The 19,313-nt window shown below is 40.8% G+C and overlaps 3 protein-coding genes across 3 annotated transcripts; all 3 read left to right on the forward strand.

Annotated features, from left to right (window-relative positions):
- The first annotated feature begins 42 nt into the window (after nt 1-42).
- mcrip1 (MAPK regulated corepressor interacting protein 1) lies at nt 43-3,500 on the forward strand. Its single transcript, XM_083896729.1, has 5 exons — nt 43-137; nt 1,301-1,390; nt 1,584-1,702; nt 2,610-2,714; nt 2,811-3,500. Exons 2-5 carry the CDS (start codon nt 1,383-1,385, stop codon nt 2,873-2,875), a joined length of 297 nt encoding a protein of 98 aa, XP_083752855.1. The 5' UTR covers nt 43-137; nt 1,301-1,382; the 3' UTR covers nt 2,876-3,500.
- A 1,216-nt stretch (nt 3,501-4,716) lies between these two features.
- On the forward strand, nt 4,717-7,580 carry alyref (Aly/REF export factor). The gene is made up of 6 exons (XM_083896029.1): nt 4,717-5,056; nt 6,368-6,526; nt 6,628-6,775; nt 6,867-6,930; nt 7,019-7,220; nt 7,308-7,580. Exons 1-6 carry the CDS (start codon nt 4,817-4,819, stop codon nt 7,320-7,322), a joined length of 828 nt encoding a protein of 275 aa, XP_083752155.1. The 5' UTR covers nt 4,717-4,816; the 3' UTR covers nt 7,323-7,580.
- A 1,172-nt stretch (nt 7,581-8,752) lies between these two features.
- Nucleotides 8,753-19,186, forward strand: arhgdia (Rho GDP dissociation inhibitor (GDI) alpha). The gene is made up of 6 exons (XM_083896640.1): nt 8,753-8,791; nt 15,531-15,727; nt 16,386-16,469; nt 16,838-16,914; nt 17,009-17,072; nt 17,507-19,186. The coding sequence occupies exons 2-6, from the start codon at nt 15,535-15,537 to the stop codon at nt 17,704-17,706; spliced, it is 618 nt and encodes a 205-aa protein (XP_083752766.1). The 5' UTR covers nt 8,753-8,791; nt 15,531-15,534; the 3' UTR covers nt 17,707-19,186.
- Nucleotides 19,187-19,313: the final 127 nt, after the last annotated feature.

The following is a 19,313-nucleotide window of genomic DNA, read 5'->3' on the forward strand; positions in this document are numbered from 1 at the left end:
CCGCGTCGAGTCCTTTCACTTCCGTGTCCTTTCCCGGAAATGATTCGTTGGCATTGGCAACGTTTTAGCCAGGTTCAGCGACGTACACAGTCTGTATCAAGACACCAAAAGGGAATATTATTTTATTTTTAAAAAAGGTTGGTTGAACATCTTAACACTGTGCTCAGTTCCCGCTAGCTTTGAAATTCCGGTATTGGGCCAAGCTTCTTTGTAATAAATACGTAATACCGGCAACGCTGGCTGAAATGTTAGCTGTTTTAAGCTAACGCTACGACAAGGCAAAGTAAATCAGATGCTAGCCGGCTAAAGCTAGCTAAAACTATTGTGTCAGCAAATCCACTGTCGGCTGTCCCACGGGGCATCACTGCAGGATAATACAGATACACAAAAAGAAGCAATTTTAGGGACGGTTTGTGCTGTTTTTGTCGGGAGTTGAAGCAGTGGTTACACACTGGGCTTGGCTCTTTACCCTGCTGCTAATACTGCTGAAGCTACCGAAGTCAAAACGTAAACAAAGACCTATTGGTTTGTTGACGTCCATCAGACGCTTATCGTCCCTGGGCTTTATATAAATTAGGAAACCTTTGCAACGTCGAGACAACATTTTTTCCGAATTATGAATATGGTAGATGTACTACTTGTGTGTATATTTTAGTATGGTAAGAGTGGATAGCTTGTGGCTATAAATTAAACTCAGTGGGGAACAAATGGTTTTTTAAAATAGATTTTGCTTTAGAGATGTAAATCTTTAGTCCTAATCCTTTTAGAGAGCAATGGTAAAAGTATAGACATTCGTACTTAAAGTCTGATCATATTATTATCAGTAGAATTCCTGAATTACATTTACAAATCAGTGAAATCAATAAAATGATCTTAATCAAAAGTAAAAAATGTACACAGCAGTGAGTGTCTTTGCATAGGCAAAAGTGACACCCTCAAATGATGTGAGTCATCTTATACATAATATGTCATTTATAGTGATAGATGGAAAGGAAATGCTACTAATTAATTTTGTGTAAAAAAAAATCTCTGTGTGACCCTGTGATGGACTGGTGACCTGTCCAGGGTGTACCCCGCGTATCGCCCTATGTCAGCTGAGATTGACACAGCTGCCCCACCACCCTCATGTAGAGGATAAAGCAGTAAAAGATGGATGGATAACCTATTATTCATTAAATAGTTAGTCATATTGTTGCCTCGGAAATCTACTTGAAAATATACTTTAGACATTACATTAGAGACAGAAAATGCCTTCTTACATTGTGTGAGATTTTACAGTTGACGCTCTTGTTTCTTTCAGACTCCAGCTGAGGAATTCTGAACCTTTGTATCCTACAAACTCACCGTCGAGGAGCGAGGAGCGAGTACAGACTGCAAACAGAATGACCAGGTGGGTTCATAGTCAAGTACAAACTGTGTGAAGAGTGGTCTTTATAGTTTCAGTTAAGGTTTTAATGTACTACATTGTTGATTTGACACATAATATTAATATTATGTCATTCATTTAGTGTGCGTAAACATGACTCGTGAGATAATTGTCTGTTCGAGTTGCTAACTTAGTAGCTGTTTTCATGTTTATGAAGCTCATCTGCTCCCAGGATGGTGAATAGTTACAAGCGGACTTCAAGCCCCCGATCCCCAACTAACAGTGGGGAAATCTTCACTCCTGCACATGAAGAAAATGTGCGCTTTATTCATGATAGTAAGTATGATCTCTAATACTGGTGTTTTAAATGTGTGTTGTCAATGTAAAGTGACATTAATGTATGCATCCGTTACATTTATTTACAAATGATGTTTAATGAGAATAATTTGTGATTTTTTCACCTGGCACTCAACTTTTTCCCCAACACTCATACTAGGTGATTAGTCTATAACCCTATATATTATTCCTCTAAACAAAGAAAATGTTTACTTACCTTGCCAAAAGTCTTTGTTCAGTACCATAGATCTAAAAAATCTGCTCAATGTTAATCATCAATTCATCTCCGTATGACTACCACTGACTGCAAATGAGTGGAATATGATAGCATTTGCAGGACAAAGGCTGTGTCCACATGTGTCTTAGTTTTACAACAGCATGGTATCAGAAATACTCTCTCTCTCACCATATAAGGCTAGTGATGTAATAAGGGCACCACTGTGTGCGACTTTGGTAGTGTTTGGATGAGAAATGCAAGAGATATTGGTAGAAATGTCTCTATGTCACTAGGATTCCAAACACAGAATCACAAATATGACATTTGGGCTTACTGATGGAGGCAGCAGTGGGCCACCATTTAAAAATCACTGATTTTGGCATGGGGAGTGAATGTTTTTTAAACCAATACACACTTCAGTTTCCTGGAGGAAAAGGCTGTCATGGTTGAGATAAAGCAACAAACATGTTTTTAAGATGATTGTATTTCCCCCTGTGTCTCAGTCTGGCTGTTGGTGCCAGTGGCACACACATGCAGTTAGTGGAAGTGCTAAAGAAGTTGCCTTGAAGCATATTGTCCCAGAGTTTGTAAAATTGGACATGTAAACCACACATCTCACATTTATTTATCTAAATGTGTTATTTTCCTTCATTAAGTCTCATCTGTTGTCATTGCCTCTCTTCTCTTCAGCATGGCAGTGTGTGCTCAGAGACATCAGATCAACACAAAATAGTGAACGTAATGACCGTGGACCACAGGAATATGTGGAGAAGAACCCAAACCCTAACCTACTTTGTAAGTTGTTAGCAAAGTGGAATTTTATGTCACACCAAAGGAATAAATCGATCAAGTGCAAGCCAGTTAACAACTTGTTTCTGCCTGCTTTTGCAGCTTTTACACCAGTGGATCTGAGTGACCTCAAGAGACGCAACACACAGGATGCCAAGAAGTCTTAGTCTTTCTCATAATGGCCAAGTTGCTTTTTTTCCACCCATTATCCTTGAGAACTTTTCCTCCATCTGCCCTCTGTCAGCCAGAAAGTCAACTCTGTTGGCCAGTCTAGCACAGAATGCCAAGTTTCTTTTTCCTAAACCCTGGACCATAGCAACACACATCTGTTTCTTTATCATCTACAGCTGAAGAAAAGAACTGGGATCTTGGGGTGTACAAACTCTCCCCTCTCTTGGTTTCTTTTTTTTTTTAATGTCACAAAAATCTTCATATTTTTTATTGTTTATGTGGATGGGACTGGTGCACTCCTTCATTACAGTTTGCTGACATCTGATGCTGATGTACAAACTGTTGACTGTCTCCACAGGACATAAAAGACTACGTACAGTCTTAAATACAAACACCGTTTTCTTTACTACTGCTACTTTCATGACTGGAAGAAAATGCGAAAGGGCTGACATCCTTTTTTTGTTTGTTTGTTTTGGGTAGTTTGATCAATAAATTGTAGGAGTAATGGAATTGCCACATTGGATACACACTTTGCGGGCAAATTCCGGAAGCCAAATGCAATGTAGAAGGCCAACATTTTTATTATAAATTTTCTTGCTCTCAAATGGACTTCACGAAGTAGAGACCTCCCCCAAGTATGCTACGCTAGGATAACCCCTTCCTTCCCTAAACGTTAAGACAAAATGTTGAATAAAAGATTTTTACAATTGTGGTGGCAATTTCTGTTGAACAAAGAAACAAAAGTGGATACCCTTGTTTTCCCTGCACAGTCATGTACATATAAGGTGCAAATCAATGTAGAACGCTAGAGATATCCATGTTTTATGTAAGCTGATGCGTTATCTGAATTGGGAGTTATGCATTATGTGACTTTTGGTACAGAAACAGTTGGAGCAATTCAGACAAGCTTATCTTGTCCTGACCTTGGACATTGAGTAAGACGAGTGTGAAATAGAGTTTAATGCTGCTTGGGCACTGTGCTGAACCATGTGGCCACATCAGAAGGATACATTGAATGTGTAAATTAGAAAATATTCTGCTTATATTGACCCTGCATAAATATTCACTAGAATTAATTTCCCTGTGGGTGACAATTATGATCACTCCTGATTTACTTATTTAAATTAAATAACTGATTATGCTTAACTTCAGAGAAAAAAAGATATAAGTCCACTGTAATATTAGTGACATCTAATGGTGAGACTGCAGGTAAACAAAGACCAAAAAGAGCCTGAAACACACACTCTGGCTGGTTTATCATTTTAGACTGCAGTATAAACATGGCATTGCAATACAGCTGCCTTTATGTGTAGAGGGTATACTAAGGCTACAAATATGAAACAATTATTTATTGGAGAACATTTTCACACGACATAGAAACACTTGCAAAAAACACAGACATGCTGCTCTAAATGTTTCACACTGGACCTTTAAGAGCCAAAGAGGAGTAGCCAGAGATAAGTCAGTAGTGTGCTTTCAATTGATTATTTAACTGATTTTGACTTAATTGTCAGTGAACTGATTTTGTGTCAGCCAGTTAATTGATTAATTGTTTTTGAAAATATTTTTTATAAAATTAATATATATATATACATACATATATATGTATATGTATTTTCTTTTTAACAGGAAAAAAACATGATGTAAAGTCAACCTCACTAAACAGTTTCTCGATACAGGCACAGATTAAAATGAATCTTCAAAGTGTCAATAAGCAGAGAAGCAAGCGTCTCAAAGGCCCCTGCGTGATGACGTCACGGTGACGTACTCTACGTGGGGAAGGCAGCTCGTGTATATATACAACGGTCGCCAGCGTTTTGTGCTTTCTTATCGGGACAGAGGACGAGTTTTCCTAGAACTGCAGGGAGAGGGACCAATCGAATTTAGGCTGTACTTTTAACATTTTGTTTATAGCTTAGCATTACCGGGGCATCAACATGGCCGACAAACTGGATATGTCTCTAGACGACATTATTAAGCAGAACAGGCAGCAAAGAGGAGGAGGCCGCGGTGGAAGAGGTCGAGGCCGCGGAGGCTCCGGTGGCGCCCGAGGAGGAGGAGGTGCTGGTCGCGGTGGAGTCGGCGGAGGATTTGGAGGCCGAGGCGGTGGATCCGGCCCCATGAGGAGCCGACAGAATCTGAACCGCGCTAGAGGCAGACCAACGCCTTACAGCAGGGTATGAGAAAGTTAGAGGAATGGGCAGAAAAGGAAAAATTCCTTCGGCAACCCTGAAAATGCCTATGTTACGTCCTTCTGTTCTCCAGTAGGCTTGCCAGCTAATCTTGCTAGCTCTCAGAGTTTGCGGTTTAGCATTAGTGGAATTTGTTGTCATAATGTGTCCCTTCTCCCACAACCTACGTTTATCTTTTTTTTCAAGAAGATGCCCATTGGAGCGAACGAAAGTGTTAGCCGTGTTGGCTAACTAGCTAAAGTTGGATTGAGAGGGCCTTGCCGGCGCCATTTTGAATCCAGCGTCTAAAATTAAGGCTAGTCGTCCACACGCATTTAAGAATCGATGCAACCGCAGAATCAAATGCTGATGGTGAAAGGAAGCTTCTACATCGAGAAAATTTGCCCTCAATTGATTTTTTTTCTTCACATCTTTTGGGAGAGTAGTTTTTGTCTATGTCCCGGTGGCGCATCCAGGCGGCCTTTGTTCGGGAGTGGCCGGCGGGTTTCACAACAAGGCCGGTTTGGTGGCTTTTCAACCAATGTGGCCGTTACCTATGGATGGATCAGTGGACTTCAACACCCCTGATAGCGATCCTATGAGGCAAATCTTCAGTGTTTTAGTGAATGGGTATTTTAAGATCAACAATGCCCCACTCAAAATGGCGTGGTCTCAAAATGGACGCTTTGATAATCCACTCTCACAGAGAGGGGGTGTTTGGCCATCCATATTAGTTTTTCTGGTGAATCTCCATTCCGTATGGACAATTCCCCTTCACGAAATCCCGTTGTGTGGCTTTGTAAAGAACTCTTGAGCAAACAAGGAAGCGTGGTGCAACGATGGAGGCATCGCTACTTCAGATGGCGACCCCCTGTGTACCTGTGGATCCTATCTGGAGAGCTTTTGGAGGCGCAGATGGCAAGAATACTGTGGGCAATATCGGTACAAGTTGTTCAGGGGGACAGGGGTTGACATAGATAATATGGGTGGGATTGGGTTAACCTTGGCTCAGTAGTCATTGTATTATCATCATTATAAGCTTTTGAAATTGTATTCACTGTGTAGAGGTGATGTGCAGCACATTCCTTGTCTTTCGTGGCCAAGTGTCTGTCTGAATGTCCCCCTGTCTGAACTGATTCACTTGCTTGTAGTGATGGGGTGGGCAGGGAATATTGGGGACCCTCTTGGGGGAGCTGAGAACCCTGGCCCTGTTGGAAGTGGAGCCCCTGCTTGCCCCAACACCCAGCCGTGTGGACTGTGATTGACAGGCAAGGGGATCCTGAAGTCAGCAGGTGCGTTCTCTTTCATCTGTTGCAGCCTAAACAGCTTCCAGATAAGTGGCAGCATGACATGTTTGACAACGGCTTCAGCGGCTTCAATGGCGCTGCTGGAGGTGGTGGAGGGGCTGGTGTTGAAACTGGAGGAAAGCTCCTTGTCTCCAATCTCGACTTCGGGGTCTCAGATGCTGACATTCAGGTACTTGAAGTTTCATGCTTTTCTATCTTTGTAAAGAAGTACGTTGTTGCTGACAGGGTGGCACATACAATTGCTTATCAGGGTTCTGCTTTTCTTTTCAGGAACTTTTTGCTGAATTTGGAACACTGAAAAAGGCTGCAGTTCATTATGACCGATCTGGAAGGAGCTTGGGAACGGCTGATGTCCACTTTGAAAGGAGGGCTGATGCGCATAAGGCCATGAAACAGTACAACGGCATCCCACTTGATGGTATGCCTCAAGTTTTAAATTCAGTCTTTTTTAATTTAATTGACACTGCTCCCATGCTGTGATTTAAATGCTTATCCTTTCGTCTCTTAAGGGCGACCAATGAACATACAACTCGTCACATCACAGATAGACACACAGAGACGACCTATGCAGGGGTATGTGTGGAAATTTTATTTTTCTCCCCTCAAAGCCAAGCTTGCACCCATTGGCACTAACACTAAGTGATGGTGGTTTTGTTTCTAGACTGAACAGAGGCGGCGGTGGGGGCATGAACAGAGGTCGTGGGGGTGGATTTGGAGCCATGCAAAGAGGTCGAGGAGGACGTGGTGCTAGCGGTGCAAGAGGAAGAGGTCGAGGAGGACGTGGTGGCAGTGGCGGCGGCACCAGCAAGCAGCAACTATCAGCAGAAGAACTTGATGCTCAGTTAGATGCCTACAATGCCAGAGTATGTTCAGCTGTCCATGTGATTACCAGTCATCAGAGAACTGATGTTTTGGCAACTGTCTCTAATTGCGCTCTTGTGTTTTCTCAGATGGACACCAGCTAAAATAAAGCTCCTCCGGATTGTCGTCCTTCCTGGCTGCACAAGAGCTGTCGTCAGAAAAATTTTACACTTGGTTGTCTTTGTGTGATGGAAGTTATTGTTCAAACTTCTTTTAAATGATCTGTGTTTTTTACCTTTTTTTTTTTTTCTTCATGAAAATGGTATTGGCTGTAGGTTAATGTGAGTTGGGTTTTCCCAGTCCTTCCCTCTACCCTGTCGTTACTGAGACTTGTAATAAACCTGCAGTGCATATTAACCATATCCTGTTGTGGTTTGTTTTTTTGGAATTCATTCGGCAGACTCTCCTACATGTATACAGTGTCAGAAATGGCTAATCTCATCAGTATTGATGCATAAATAAGATTCCACTTGGGTTATTTGTTCAGTGTGGGAGTAAAGTACCGATCTATGTCAATAGTCAGTGCTTTTTTGCAAGGTATGTCACATCTCAGAAGCACTCTCATGCAGCTACACCCCATCGCCACTAGATGTCTCTACACTATCTTCACACAAAGCCCACGGCCCCGCGACCATATATGGTCCTAATGGTTTCAACGGAGTTCTTCGAAACGTCCGTGTTTGGGGGGGGGGGGGGAAAGTGTACTTCGTACCTGCTGCCACACCCATGCATAAAGTTCCACCTCACTGAGTAGAAGCTCGTGTGTTTGCTATGAAGTTATTTGGTTACGTCTCTAAATGAGTTAAAAACGAATGGAAGTGAACAAAAAGTAAAATATATAAACCCTTGAGGGCACCTATTAATTGCAGTGTAAGTATGCCTGCCCACACATGTCAAAAGAGGCTTTTCCCGGAAGCGTGCCAACACATGCACAAATGTTAAAACCAAATTACATACAAAACCGGTTCCGTTTTAGTTTTTCACAATTTGTGACGCATGTGTTAACCTTTTCCCTCTGATTTTGGATAACCCAGAGCCTTGAGTCTGCACATTTTTCAAATAACGGTGACATTTTGGGGTATAGGCACAAAATAACTACAATTAGTCAAGAGAGCCCAGATATTGTCAATGAAATAAAATAAAGAGAGTAAAAGTATTTAAAGCGCAATGCAAATCCAATCTGTTGCAATTGCAAGTGAAAACAAAGTAAATCATCTCCAATAGTAACTTGCAGTATATAAGTTAGATGCAGTACTTAGGGTTAGTAGATTGTGATTATAAAATGTAAAGAATGTAATGTAAAGAATGCATTAGACAGTGGTGGCGTGAGTACTTTAGCATTATGCAAGACAGGTATCCAATTGCAAGTGAAAGCGGAAGATGTCTTCGTTATTAAAATAATAAACGTGGCGAATAAAACCAGCGTAAAGAATGTGTTTTTATTTTGAAGGGGTGAGACCGGATGTGCTTTCTCGTTAGCTGTCAATGCCTCTGATTTTCCTTTACCGCTTCATTTCACTTCACACTCGCCACCATTCACTGGAGAGTTCTCTCGCTGTCCGTCTGTATAAAGGTAAGAGTTGACGAAAACCCTCTAAACTCTCACAATAATTAGTTTTAACGTTCAGCAAACACCCCCTGCGCTGCTAGCAGAAAGTTAGCACGCTTTTCAGCGCATGTTAACGACGTTTTTGGTAACTTAACAACCCTCGCCGTCAGAAAAGATCCCGTTTGTTAATCAAAGACTTCTTCCTGTAGTCGGGTTTGACCCGTTAGATTCACATCGAGTTGTCTTTAAATTACCTCCTTGTATTAATTGGTTATTGCTTATTTGTTTTTTGTTTTTTTGTTTAAAGAAAAAAGTTGTTCGGTGGCATTTAGAAGTAAAAAAAAAAAAAAGTATTTTAGTCGTTCGTTTCCGGGTGCCGAGCCTGATCTGAAGTGACATTGTTTGGTCGTTTACTTACGGTAATGTCAGCCATTACAGCCAAAAATACCCACACAGTGAGTGGATTATTTAACTAATGCACCAGAAGTTCATTGTTCGTAGCTTTACTTTCAAAAAGGCGTGAGAGAGCAGTCATGTGGCGTAAGAGGAACATTTTTCTGCCACTTCCTGGATCTCATCTGGATTTGAATTTGCTCGGTTTGCTCACACCTCACGAACAGCAGCCTAAAGCTTTCTTAGTCGAGAGCACATCAAAAGTGTATCGGTATTCTTTTGAGTTAAGCTACGAGTTTGCCTTGTTGGGTAAAAAGTTAGACATCAACAAAACCGTGAAGCCTCCATTTTCTTCTTTGCATGCCTGATGGCCTGAAGTTTTCTTTTTTTTTTTCTTTTCGAAGACTTTGAGGACTCTGTTCATTAGATTTCTTCCGCAGACACTTGCGCTTACTTTATCTTAACCTGGGGATCTGCAGCCTTGCAGCGGCGACCGGATGTCTCATTTTGCAGTTAAAGTTAATGTTAGTTTGACTTTAAATGGGTCAAAATCATCTCGTCGTGTAACGTTTTCACTTTAGGGATCATCCTTATAATTCAATAAGCCTCACAAATGGTGATCAAGGGTCAGAACCACAGTTTTCAAGTAAATTCTGATATACATTTTAATGATTGCCCTTATTTGTTTCATATTTCTGTCACTGTGTAGTATATATGAACTGTTTTTCACCCCATCTTCTGGTTCTGTTCACTGTGGACATCACTCGTAAAAAATTGGCCTTCTTTGTCACATTGTGTGGTCCTCCTCTCCTAAGCTTTAATGGCAGCCTTTTTGAAACACTTCCTTCCATAAATGACTGGCTTCAATGCATGCAACTGCTTATAGAAACAATACATATTGTAAAATAATGGGGTTTTTTTACACAATTTTTTGGTCTTTTTGTCAAATTGTTGTGTACATTTCTTTTCAAACCACCTGTTGCGCAAGGTTGGGCCGTTGCTTATCTTGCAGAAAGCTACTATTAATCTGTAACCCTGCATCGTGTAGCGTCAGATACCTCCACTGAAGCCGTTGCCCAGGGTAGCAGGCTGGACCTGGGCATGTCGATGAAACTCCTGTAGAGAAGGGGAATAAGCCCTGACCTTTCAGCTGGGCACCTTGTCTATCCATTCACTCCCAGCTTCCTGCTGCTACATGCAGGGATTTCTCACTGGCTATTTTTAAAGCTTCCTATTTGTTCTGGTCCTTCCTGGGATAGAGGTGTGTTTTATTTTTCTCTCAAAGTCTCCATGTTGCTCATTTTCTTTCTCATTGGCTTTGTGAGTTGAACGTCGTCTGTGATGGACATCCTGCCTAAGTTTCCGTGTTTTAAAAAGCTCTTGTGCAGTAGGAATTTTCAATCTATAATATAATCTTGCTTTAATTTGCTCTTCTATGACCCTTAATAATGGGTTCCTCCTCACATTGCATCAGTTTTGCTAACAGCTCTTGGTGCAACGCTTCCTCAAAGATTTGGTGCGTACATTACACTACTTCATCTTCAATTTAGTCGGGGGATCTGCAAATGTTATCTACTGACACGAGTAGTGCTAGTGTCCGTGTATGTCATCACAAAATGATTTGCTTGCGCTAACCCCCTCAGGTACAATTTCGATTAAATAAGTAGCCCGACAGTACATGACTCTGTGCTGTACAGGATGTGACTCGTCATCACACTGTTGCCCAAAAGAGGAAGTTTGCAGTTGACAGACAGAAAAATCTGGGGCCTCATTTGTAATCAATGCATACATGCACAACTGAATTTGAAAAAGGCAAACGCTACTTAAGATGCAAAGTTAGCGATAATCTGCCCATTTTTGCACCGTGACCCATATTTACAAAGATTTTAAATACAGGGGAAGCTTGTGAAAAACATGCTAATTCGATTTTTATGTTGTATTCTTACTGATTTGGCGTGCTTGAGATAGATTAAATAAACGTATATTTCCACACAGTATCTGTGTGAGTGAGACGGGGCACTGCTGATTGTTATGATTTGATTCGTTGAAGTGTTGCGACATACTCAAATTTCCCCGTTCATTTACATGCTGATTTCTGAGTTTTTTTGTGACTTATTGTCACAAAATAATTTCACTGATGCTAACTTTACATGAACAAAGAAATAGTTTTACCTTATTAACTTATTTCTCCCTTTACTTTTACATTCATTTTTAACATGGTGGTGGCCTAAAGGGAATTATTAATTGACTTCAACTGGAATTTCTTTGACTAATCTCTTTGTTTGTTTTGCATCACTAGTCCCTGTAATGCATCATGTTAAATGATCTCTTAAGTGACCCTGAGCACTGCTGGAACACTGTCGGCCACAATTGAGATGACCAATAAGTCGACTAATAAGCTTAGAAGCATGCAGCCCTGCTTGTGTTTCTCTTGATATGCAGTATTTCATTTTACTTGGCTGCAAAAGTCAATCAACATCAGGTTGTTGCTTTAATTACAAGCAAGACATTGTGAGCGAGGAAAAAAAGGACACTATCAGTTTCCTGACGGTGCCAGTGTTGTATTGATGCATCTTTAATGGAGGTGCTTGCCTGGGCTGTGTTAAAGGACATTCTGGTGACATGCTCCACTTTAAACACCCACCCACATCCATCCACTTTATAAAGACTGTGTAATCCCTTGGTCTTAGCTCTATGACCAATTATCTCCATTGACTCTTAGTGACAGTGTTGATTCCTTTCACTTCGGTAAATTCGAATGAAGGATTTCAATTAAGTCCCAAAATGACACATCTGAACTTGGTGATGGACATCGTCGACTCTAACAGTTGGAAAAAGCAGGAGATGGCAGCAGGCTCTGAACATTTGGTGTCAATACGTTATGATAAAACCCAAGCTATCCCTTAAATGCGTCACTAAACGACTCCAAACACTTTTCTGTTTTGTCCTCAAATGCCTCATTAGCTGTAATCCCACCTTCTGTATTCTCACCACTCGTCGGTGTTGCTAAGTAACACGTCGCCTAATCTGAAGCCTCAGCTGCTGGCATGCCAGGTGTTTGTAAAACTGTGCTGCTTAGTCCAGCCAAGCATTCAGATTATGAGCACTGCATGCACAACAGTGCAGGTGGAGGTAAACCCACTGCACTTGGATTGAGAGGTTCAACATTCACATTCAGGGACTGTTTTATATGAGCTCACGATCCCCGTGTTCTCTCCCAGCATGCACTGTGGCTGGAATAATGACGGGGCCTTTCCCTTTTCAGTTCAATATGTAGCCACTTGTCCACAGTCTGCATTGTTTTTGAGCAGAGTTGAGTGAGAAAGAATGTGTATGTCATGAGGGTGGTCAGCTCATCATTGTTAAAACTAATCCATTTTATGGAGCATGTGGTCCTTTTTTAAATTTGCTGGATGAACACTTTAAAACTCGGTCTTGACATGACATCTGTGAACGATGTGGGTAATTTCAGACATTTCAGGACACATTTTTTGAACAGTTGCTCAACTTGCCACTGCTTGCACCAGAGAAATGCACTGAGGGAATCTGCATGCTACTTGTTCATGCATAGTGAGCAATTAATATAGTGTATAAAAAGTGCTATCATACGACAAGAGCAAAAGGTCTGTGTAACTAACTGTTCTGCATTGATTGTGTACTACCTATTCTATCAATCATTTTAATTAAACACATGGAATAGAGTATTTTTGAAACAAATATTATTTAAAGGTGCATTATGTAATAAATCTAAAGCAACTGGCCATAAAATCCTCCTAATATGTCACAGAGACTCAGGAATAATGTTCATATAACAAACTGAACTCACCAACGACAACAGTACAGCCAAAATATTTGCATTAAAAAAAATCTTTTGCAGACTGCAAATCATGTTTGTTTAGAAATCATGTTTTGGCATGTAGCGCCACCTACCACCGTCTACCAATCATTGCAGTCAGTAGAGTCTCAGCTGCCGAGCAACCACGGGTTGTCAGTTACGTCAGAAAACGAGACCTGAAAGACCTCGGTATTTTGAATTTGAATTAAGTAAAGTAAAGTTTTTGGCCACATTCTTACATATGGCACCTTTAATATTTTTACTTTGATAAATAGAAATAATGACAAATCGATTCAAAATCAAGTGCTATTTTAACCTCAAAACTATTTTGAGAATCTATTTATCACTTGAGCTAAATGTGGATATTGTCCCAGTTTCAGTAAAGTGCACATCTTTAGTTTGTGAACAAATCAAGATATTTCTGGAAATGTCCTCATTTTGAGTTTTGGGAAACGCTGAGATTTTTTGCTGCATTTTAGGGACCCAACAACTTCTTATTTACATCTTTAAAAAATTGGTTGAATTACAAATTCCCCAAACCCAATGCAAGGTCATCCAGTGTATGTATATGATTACACAACAGTGCATATTTTCACATTGGAGAAGTTGGAAACAAACACAGTTTTGTTTCGCCTGCTTCATGTAGTCGAAACACATCAGTCTTATTCGACCCAGCGGCTTCCTCCTCTGTCGGTGTGACATGCTGCAACTCACTGTGGGTGAGGACTCTGATAACAAGTGCTTAGAAGAGGAAGTGAGAAAACAACCTGTTCCTTGATATTTAAAGACTGATGTGATGGCATTTTTAACCCACCCCATTTCCCCTGCTTCTCTTTGGGAGGAGTCTCTTACTGGTTGTCTTGGGGCAAGAACAGCTAAAGCAAGACTACTGGCAGAACAGGAATCTGTGCTTTTAAGAGAGCCTGGCTTTTCTCTGTGAAGAGGTGTTTGTATGTGGTTGGTAAAATAAAATCTAAATAAAACCAGTTTTTGTTTATTTAGATTTTTTTATTTGCAGCATTTATTGTGGTTCCTCATCCTATGACTAGATCACTGGGCTTGAGCAGCCACCTATGTTGTGTTATGTGTGAATCTGACATCTGTTTGTCATCTTGTTTGTTTGTCATCTTGTTTGTTTGTCATCTTGTGATTTCTTGGCACCCTTATCTTACATACAACAGTGAGATGAGATTGCAATAGATTAAAGTATGATTGTGCTTATGATATTGAAGCTTATTTGGAGATTAACGGAGAAGCCGTTTGTTTTGATCTTTTTCTTTTTCTGCTATTTTTTTAAACGATCAATAACAGTATGATTTATTGTGATGTAGCTAACCCGTTGCCAGCGTTTTGTTGTGCGGTGTTCGTGCTATGTTGCATTTCACTCTACACAAGTTACAGGAAGTGCAACATTTTCCAATGTGCATCTGATGATTAACGTTTTTTGGTGAGAGGTTTGAGGGCCTAGATTGTTGTTGTTGGATTAAATCAGTGTTTTGCCACAATAACATCAATTTTATTTCTGCATTTGGAGCAAATGAAAATTATTAGCACTGAACAAATGCACACACCTTTTGTGTTTTGGGGGGGTGTCGGGAATCAGGATCAGGAAAGTTTGAAGCATATTGTCACCACTATTTTGGTACAGGCTTGTGCACCAGAAGCCAGTGGATAACTGTGTTTTCTACAGTGTTAAAACGGCACCAATGTTTTGCATTTTAATCCAAGTCTTAGAAAATGTAGATGATCTCCTAATGTTGGTAACGCTTCCTGTTTAGAATCAGTGTCCGTACTTCTAACAAGCAGTGACTGGTGTGAGAGTGCAGCTGTGTGGAGACGGCTGAATTAGCACTGCTTTTCCTCAGCTGTCGGTTTGTGGTCTTGCAGAGACAAGTGAATCCTGAGGCGAGATAATCATAAGCGTTTAGACCACAGCTTCCCTGCTGCATGATACTGCTGCAGGCAGCCTCAGAGAAAGTTGCCTCACAGCTGACTACATTCTTCAGGCTCGACCTTCTCGAGTCCAGGCTCTGGTGTCTTCTTGTGAACGGCAGCTTATTGATAGCTCAAGTTGTCATCAAGTGTTTTTAAGTGATTGCAGTTATGCTATAGGACTATCTGGATAAATTACACTACAGCAAAAATCCTGTAGTAAAAATCCTGCTGCTGTACGTCTGAACACCTTGTGCTGTCTTGCTCCACACGTAGGTCAGATTTCATTTTAGCTGAAGAATAAAAAGGGAAGTGGAGATTTTGTTTAACTCCATAAATGGTTTGGAAAATGTTCATTTGTGTTTCCCTCAATGTCTTTCTTTGTGCACAAACCTAAATGAGTGCACTTTTGCAAATGGCGCAAAGAAACCAAATACTATTCACATTAAAGAAGCTAGAGAGCGGGTTTTAAGCTTGCTGTTTGATTGATTATAAAAATAGTTGTCGATTCATTTAGTAATTGATTATTATGAATTGATCTGTCCTTATTCCTTCAGTCTTTGCCCTCTGACATCTCTGCCGTCTTTTTTTGTGCACGCTTAGCACCATGGCAGACCCGGAACCTACACAAGAGCAGCTGGCAGAGATTGCAGGAAGCATTCCAGAGGACTGCGATGGCTCCTTGGGCTACACACCTCCTGCCCCGAAGAGCTTACAGGAGCTCACTGAGTTGGACAAAGATGATGAGAGTCTGCGCAAGTACAAGGAGAAACTGCTGGGTCAAACCCATGTGAATGCAGGTGAGTGACTGCAGTCGTATAACTTTCACAATCTGTAAAGCCAATGTCTAGCCACACAAAACACTGAACTCTGACAGTGAATGTGTGCTTTTCTTTTTGTTATCATGGAATTGTGCTTTGTCCTTGTAATTGTTTAACTAGGGGGGAAAGAAATCCCATAACGACCTGTTTTTTTTTTTTTTTTTTGAAAAGTGGGTAATGTTGACAACTGTGTATCAATAGAGATATTTGATGTGACAACAGTTGCGTAGAGTTTTGAAATGGTAGGAAAGCAGTCACCAACTGACAGAATGGTTTCATGTGCCTCTGTACGTAATCCGATTGACAATTAAGTTCTCCAAAGTGTGTTTTAAGACATTGGGAAATAGAAGAGAGTCAAGCAAAAGCAGCTGTGATATGATGTAGTAAGTAATATGTGCATATGTAGGTCTGAAACAAAATGTACGAAATATGTACAACTTACAGTTTACAAGTTTATCGAATAATTTTTCACATTCACAGGTACGACACTTGAAAGTAAATGTTCCAGAGCACACATAAGGAAATGGAAAGTCTGCTTGTTCAAATACTCAGCCTATGAAATATGTTTATTTATCTCTATAAATTGCTTAAAGCTGAATGTATTTGTCATAATATTCTGGACTCTTGTCTCATTCAGATCCCAATGTTCCAAATGTCCAGGTGACACGAATGACTCTGCTATGTGCATCGGCGGCAGGAGATCTGGTCCTTGATCTAACAGGTCAGTAGATTTGTTTGTTTTGAGTAGAAACGTGAAAGAAATGTCACCTCATGAAATGCCCAAAATAGCCAATTTGATTCAGTTGTCTTTCCTTACAACAGGTAAACTGAAAGAACTGGCCCATAGTAGTAGTTATTAACAATTAGTACCCATTGTTGTATAGACTAAATCACCTGCTGGGTCACTCGTCTATAAATAGTAATAACGTCATGTCTAAGTTGGGTGGAGAACCGTTTCCTGGTGACACTGCTGCCCTCTCTTGGTGAATACACTGAACTACAACAGTGTAGACGGTGTATTTGAAGCCAAGCACCAGCCACCCTTTGGCCAGTATCAGTAACTTCTCTTTCCCTGCTTTTCTCTGCCAGGGGAACTGGAGGCCTTCAAGAAGAAACCATTAACGCTGAAGGAGGGAGTCGAGTACAAAATTAAGATCACCTTCAAGGTCAGAGAGCGTGAAGGTGTTCACTGCAGTGACTTATCTCCATCATGGCGAATTGGCTGTACTGAATGATGCGTGTCGTGTTTTTTTTTTACAGGTCAACAAAGAGATTGTGTCGGGCCTGAAGTACAATCAGGATACATACAGGAAAGGAATTAAAGGTAAAGCTGTCAGAATTGAACTTAATTTGATGTGTTTATCATGTGCTACCCGCTGTTTGTTTATCACTCAAAAATAAAAATGGTTAGAAACACGGTCATAAACTGAAAAAAAAGTATTTACATGCAAAATGTGATCAGCCGTTAAACTTCTGATTTAAAAGAAGCGACTGACTCGGCGTGTTGCATTTCCTCTGGAAGCAGGGAGAAGCAGCTCAGTGGTCAGATCTGTTGTCTTATGTAAAAGCCTCCAATTTGAATATTTTACAGTTTTCTTAAGTTGCATGTCATGTGTATTTACATAGAGTTATGCCTATGTTAGCTGACATGTTTACAAATGAACGTACAAGGACACATTTACGTTGCCGTGAGGATGTGGATGGTGTGCCTCGATAAACTTGTTAAGACCTCCTCTCCCGCTCTCTTGTCAAACACAGTGGACAAGATGTGCCACATGGTCGGTAGTTATGGACCCAGACAAGAGGAGCACGAGTTCATCACCCCCTTGGAAGAGGCGCCTAAAGGCATGGTGGCCCGTGGCAACTACACCATCAAGTCCAAGTTCACCGATGACGACAAGCATGATCATCTCTCCTGGGAGTGGGCCCTCACGATCAAGAAAGACTGGAAAGAATGATTCCTCGACGCCATCCTTCATCATTTTCCTCCTGCTCTCTCTCTCTCTCTCTCTCTCTCTCTCTCTCTCTCTCTCTCTCTCTCTCTCTCTCTCTCATTCCTGGATTATTTGTTGATCTAAGCTTTTGCTCTCTCCGTCCACTTACTTTGATATCCTGATTTAAATTCCAGTCACTTCATCGTCATTCCTCCCACAGAAAAACTGAATTTGTTTGCACCCAATTTTCCTCATAAGTATTAAACCCTTAAAAAATAAATGGAGAAAGCAAACACTGTGGACAATCCAGATTTGGTTAATTTGGAGAAAAACAAATTTTTCGAGAAATCTGATTTCCTTTCCCTTGTTGCTGCTTTCTTTTCTACTCCTTTCTCTTACTTTCTTGCAGTGTTTCAGATTGTTTTGTTTGATTACCATGATCTGCCTTGTCAAAAGCACATTATAGAAGGCAGTACTGCTGTTTGTACGTGGTCACTGTACGGTGTTTGCGTAACCTTTGCTGGACGCAGCTCTTGGATTCAGTCATCCTAAAGCCTTTGAGCAGATTATTTGTACCAGGACGTTGGGGAAATAGTTTGGAATTTAGACCATGCCTTTTTCAGATGGTTAAGCATCCTGTTGTGTCTGCTGAGAGAACGGGGAAATAAAAGTACCTATAAAGTACCTATACCTTGCTTTAGATGTGTGTTCCTCTCCTGAACAGGGTATTTTAGCAGCCATGCGGCTCCCAGGAAGAAATGGGAAGTCTATTTGAGCCATTTGCCTTCAGATCGTATTTGCCAGTCTATTTTTTAACAAAACTTGTACTGATATTAATACATGGGCAGGGATACATGACTTTTTGATGCCTTTATTTCAGGTTTGATGATTTTTATATATATATATATATATATATATAAAAAAAAGGCATTACATATCAATAAATGTACATCATATCAGGGCCATTTACCTCTTCCCATCATTTACACACCATCTCCATAGCAGTACTTGTACGGTTGGTGTCGGCTGTTTCTCTTTTATGTCTTAACAACTCTAAACAGGACTTTGCATCAGTCTCCTCTCCAGATTTTACATAAGCTCCTTCCTGGATCGATCACAAGGGCTGTTAAACTGCTTACGTTATACGCATTTTCTTCACCTTTATCAATGCTTACTGTGCCTCCAGTCTTTTATGGCCACATGGTGCTCCTGCTGACCTGAGCGCAACTTTGTGCTCTGCATCAGTGAGGTGACACGTCTGTAATTGACTTCTAAAAAAATAAAAAAATATGGAGACTTTATTCCCCAATCCAACACCAGTGGCTAACGTCATGCTGTAGAAATGTTTCTCTTCCTTTTTTTTTAATTGTATACACTCCATGAGTATTTGAATGGCGTCTACGTCTGCAGCTTCATTCAGCTCTCAGGCATCAGTGATTGTTTTTTCCTCTGGGTTGGGTTTGACTCGGTGTGTGCTACTTGTATTTCCAGCACTTTGCTGATATCCTGTGCTCACAATAAAGTGTTCAGACTGACCTCATGTACACGTTTCCCCTTTTTTATTTATGCTGGCTATAGCGTGGGGGGTGGGGTGGATTTGTCGCCTTTGTGAGCAGCTCAAGAACAAAATG

This window comes from Microchirus variegatus (assembly GCF_963457635.1).
Source record: "Microchirus variegatus genome assembly, chromosome: 10".
NCBI classification, from domain to species: domain Eukaryota; kingdom Metazoa; phylum Chordata; class Actinopteri; order Pleuronectiformes; family Soleidae; genus Microchirus; species Microchirus variegatus.

What these genes read in the sequence shown, in the direction of transcription:
- mcrip1 (XM_083896729.1), top strand. An exon ending in TGTGCGCTTTATTCATGATA is followed by an intron (nt 1,703 to 2,609) that starts GTAAGTATGATC and finishes TCTTCTCTTCAG; the next exon opens with CATGGCAGTGTGTGCTCAGA. An exon ending in CCCAAACCCTAACCTACTTT is followed by an intron (nt 2,715 to 2,810) that starts GTAAGTTGTTAG and finishes CTGCTTTTGCAG; the next exon opens with CTTTTACACCAGTGGATCTG.
- arhgdia (XM_083896640.1), top strand. Translation starts at nt 15,535, where the DNA reads ATGGCAGACCCGGAACCTACACAAGAGCAGCTGGCAGAGATTGCAGGA. An exon ending in AAATTAAGATCACCTTCAAG is followed by an intron (nt 16,915 to 17,008) that starts GTCAGAGAGCGT and finishes TTTTTTTTACAG; the next exon opens with GTCAACAAAGAGATTGTGTC. An exon ending in ATACAGGAAAGGAATTAAAG is followed by an intron (nt 17,073 to 17,506) that starts GTAAAGCTGTCA and finishes TGTCAAACACAG; the next exon opens with TGGACAAGATGTGCCACATG.
- alyref (XM_083896029.1), top strand. Translation starts at nt 4,817, where the DNA reads ATGGCCGACAAACTGGATATGTCTCTAGACGACATTATTAAGCAGAAC. An exon ending in TCTCAGATGCTGACATTCAG is followed by an intron (nt 6,527 to 6,627) that starts GTACTTGAAGTT and finishes TTTTCTTTTCAG; the next exon opens with GAACTTTTTGCTGAATTTGG. An exon ending in CAGAGACGACCTATGCAGGG is followed by an intron (nt 6,931 to 7,018) that starts GTATGTGTGGAA and finishes TTTTGTTTCTAG; the next exon opens with ACTGAACAGAGGCGGCGGTG.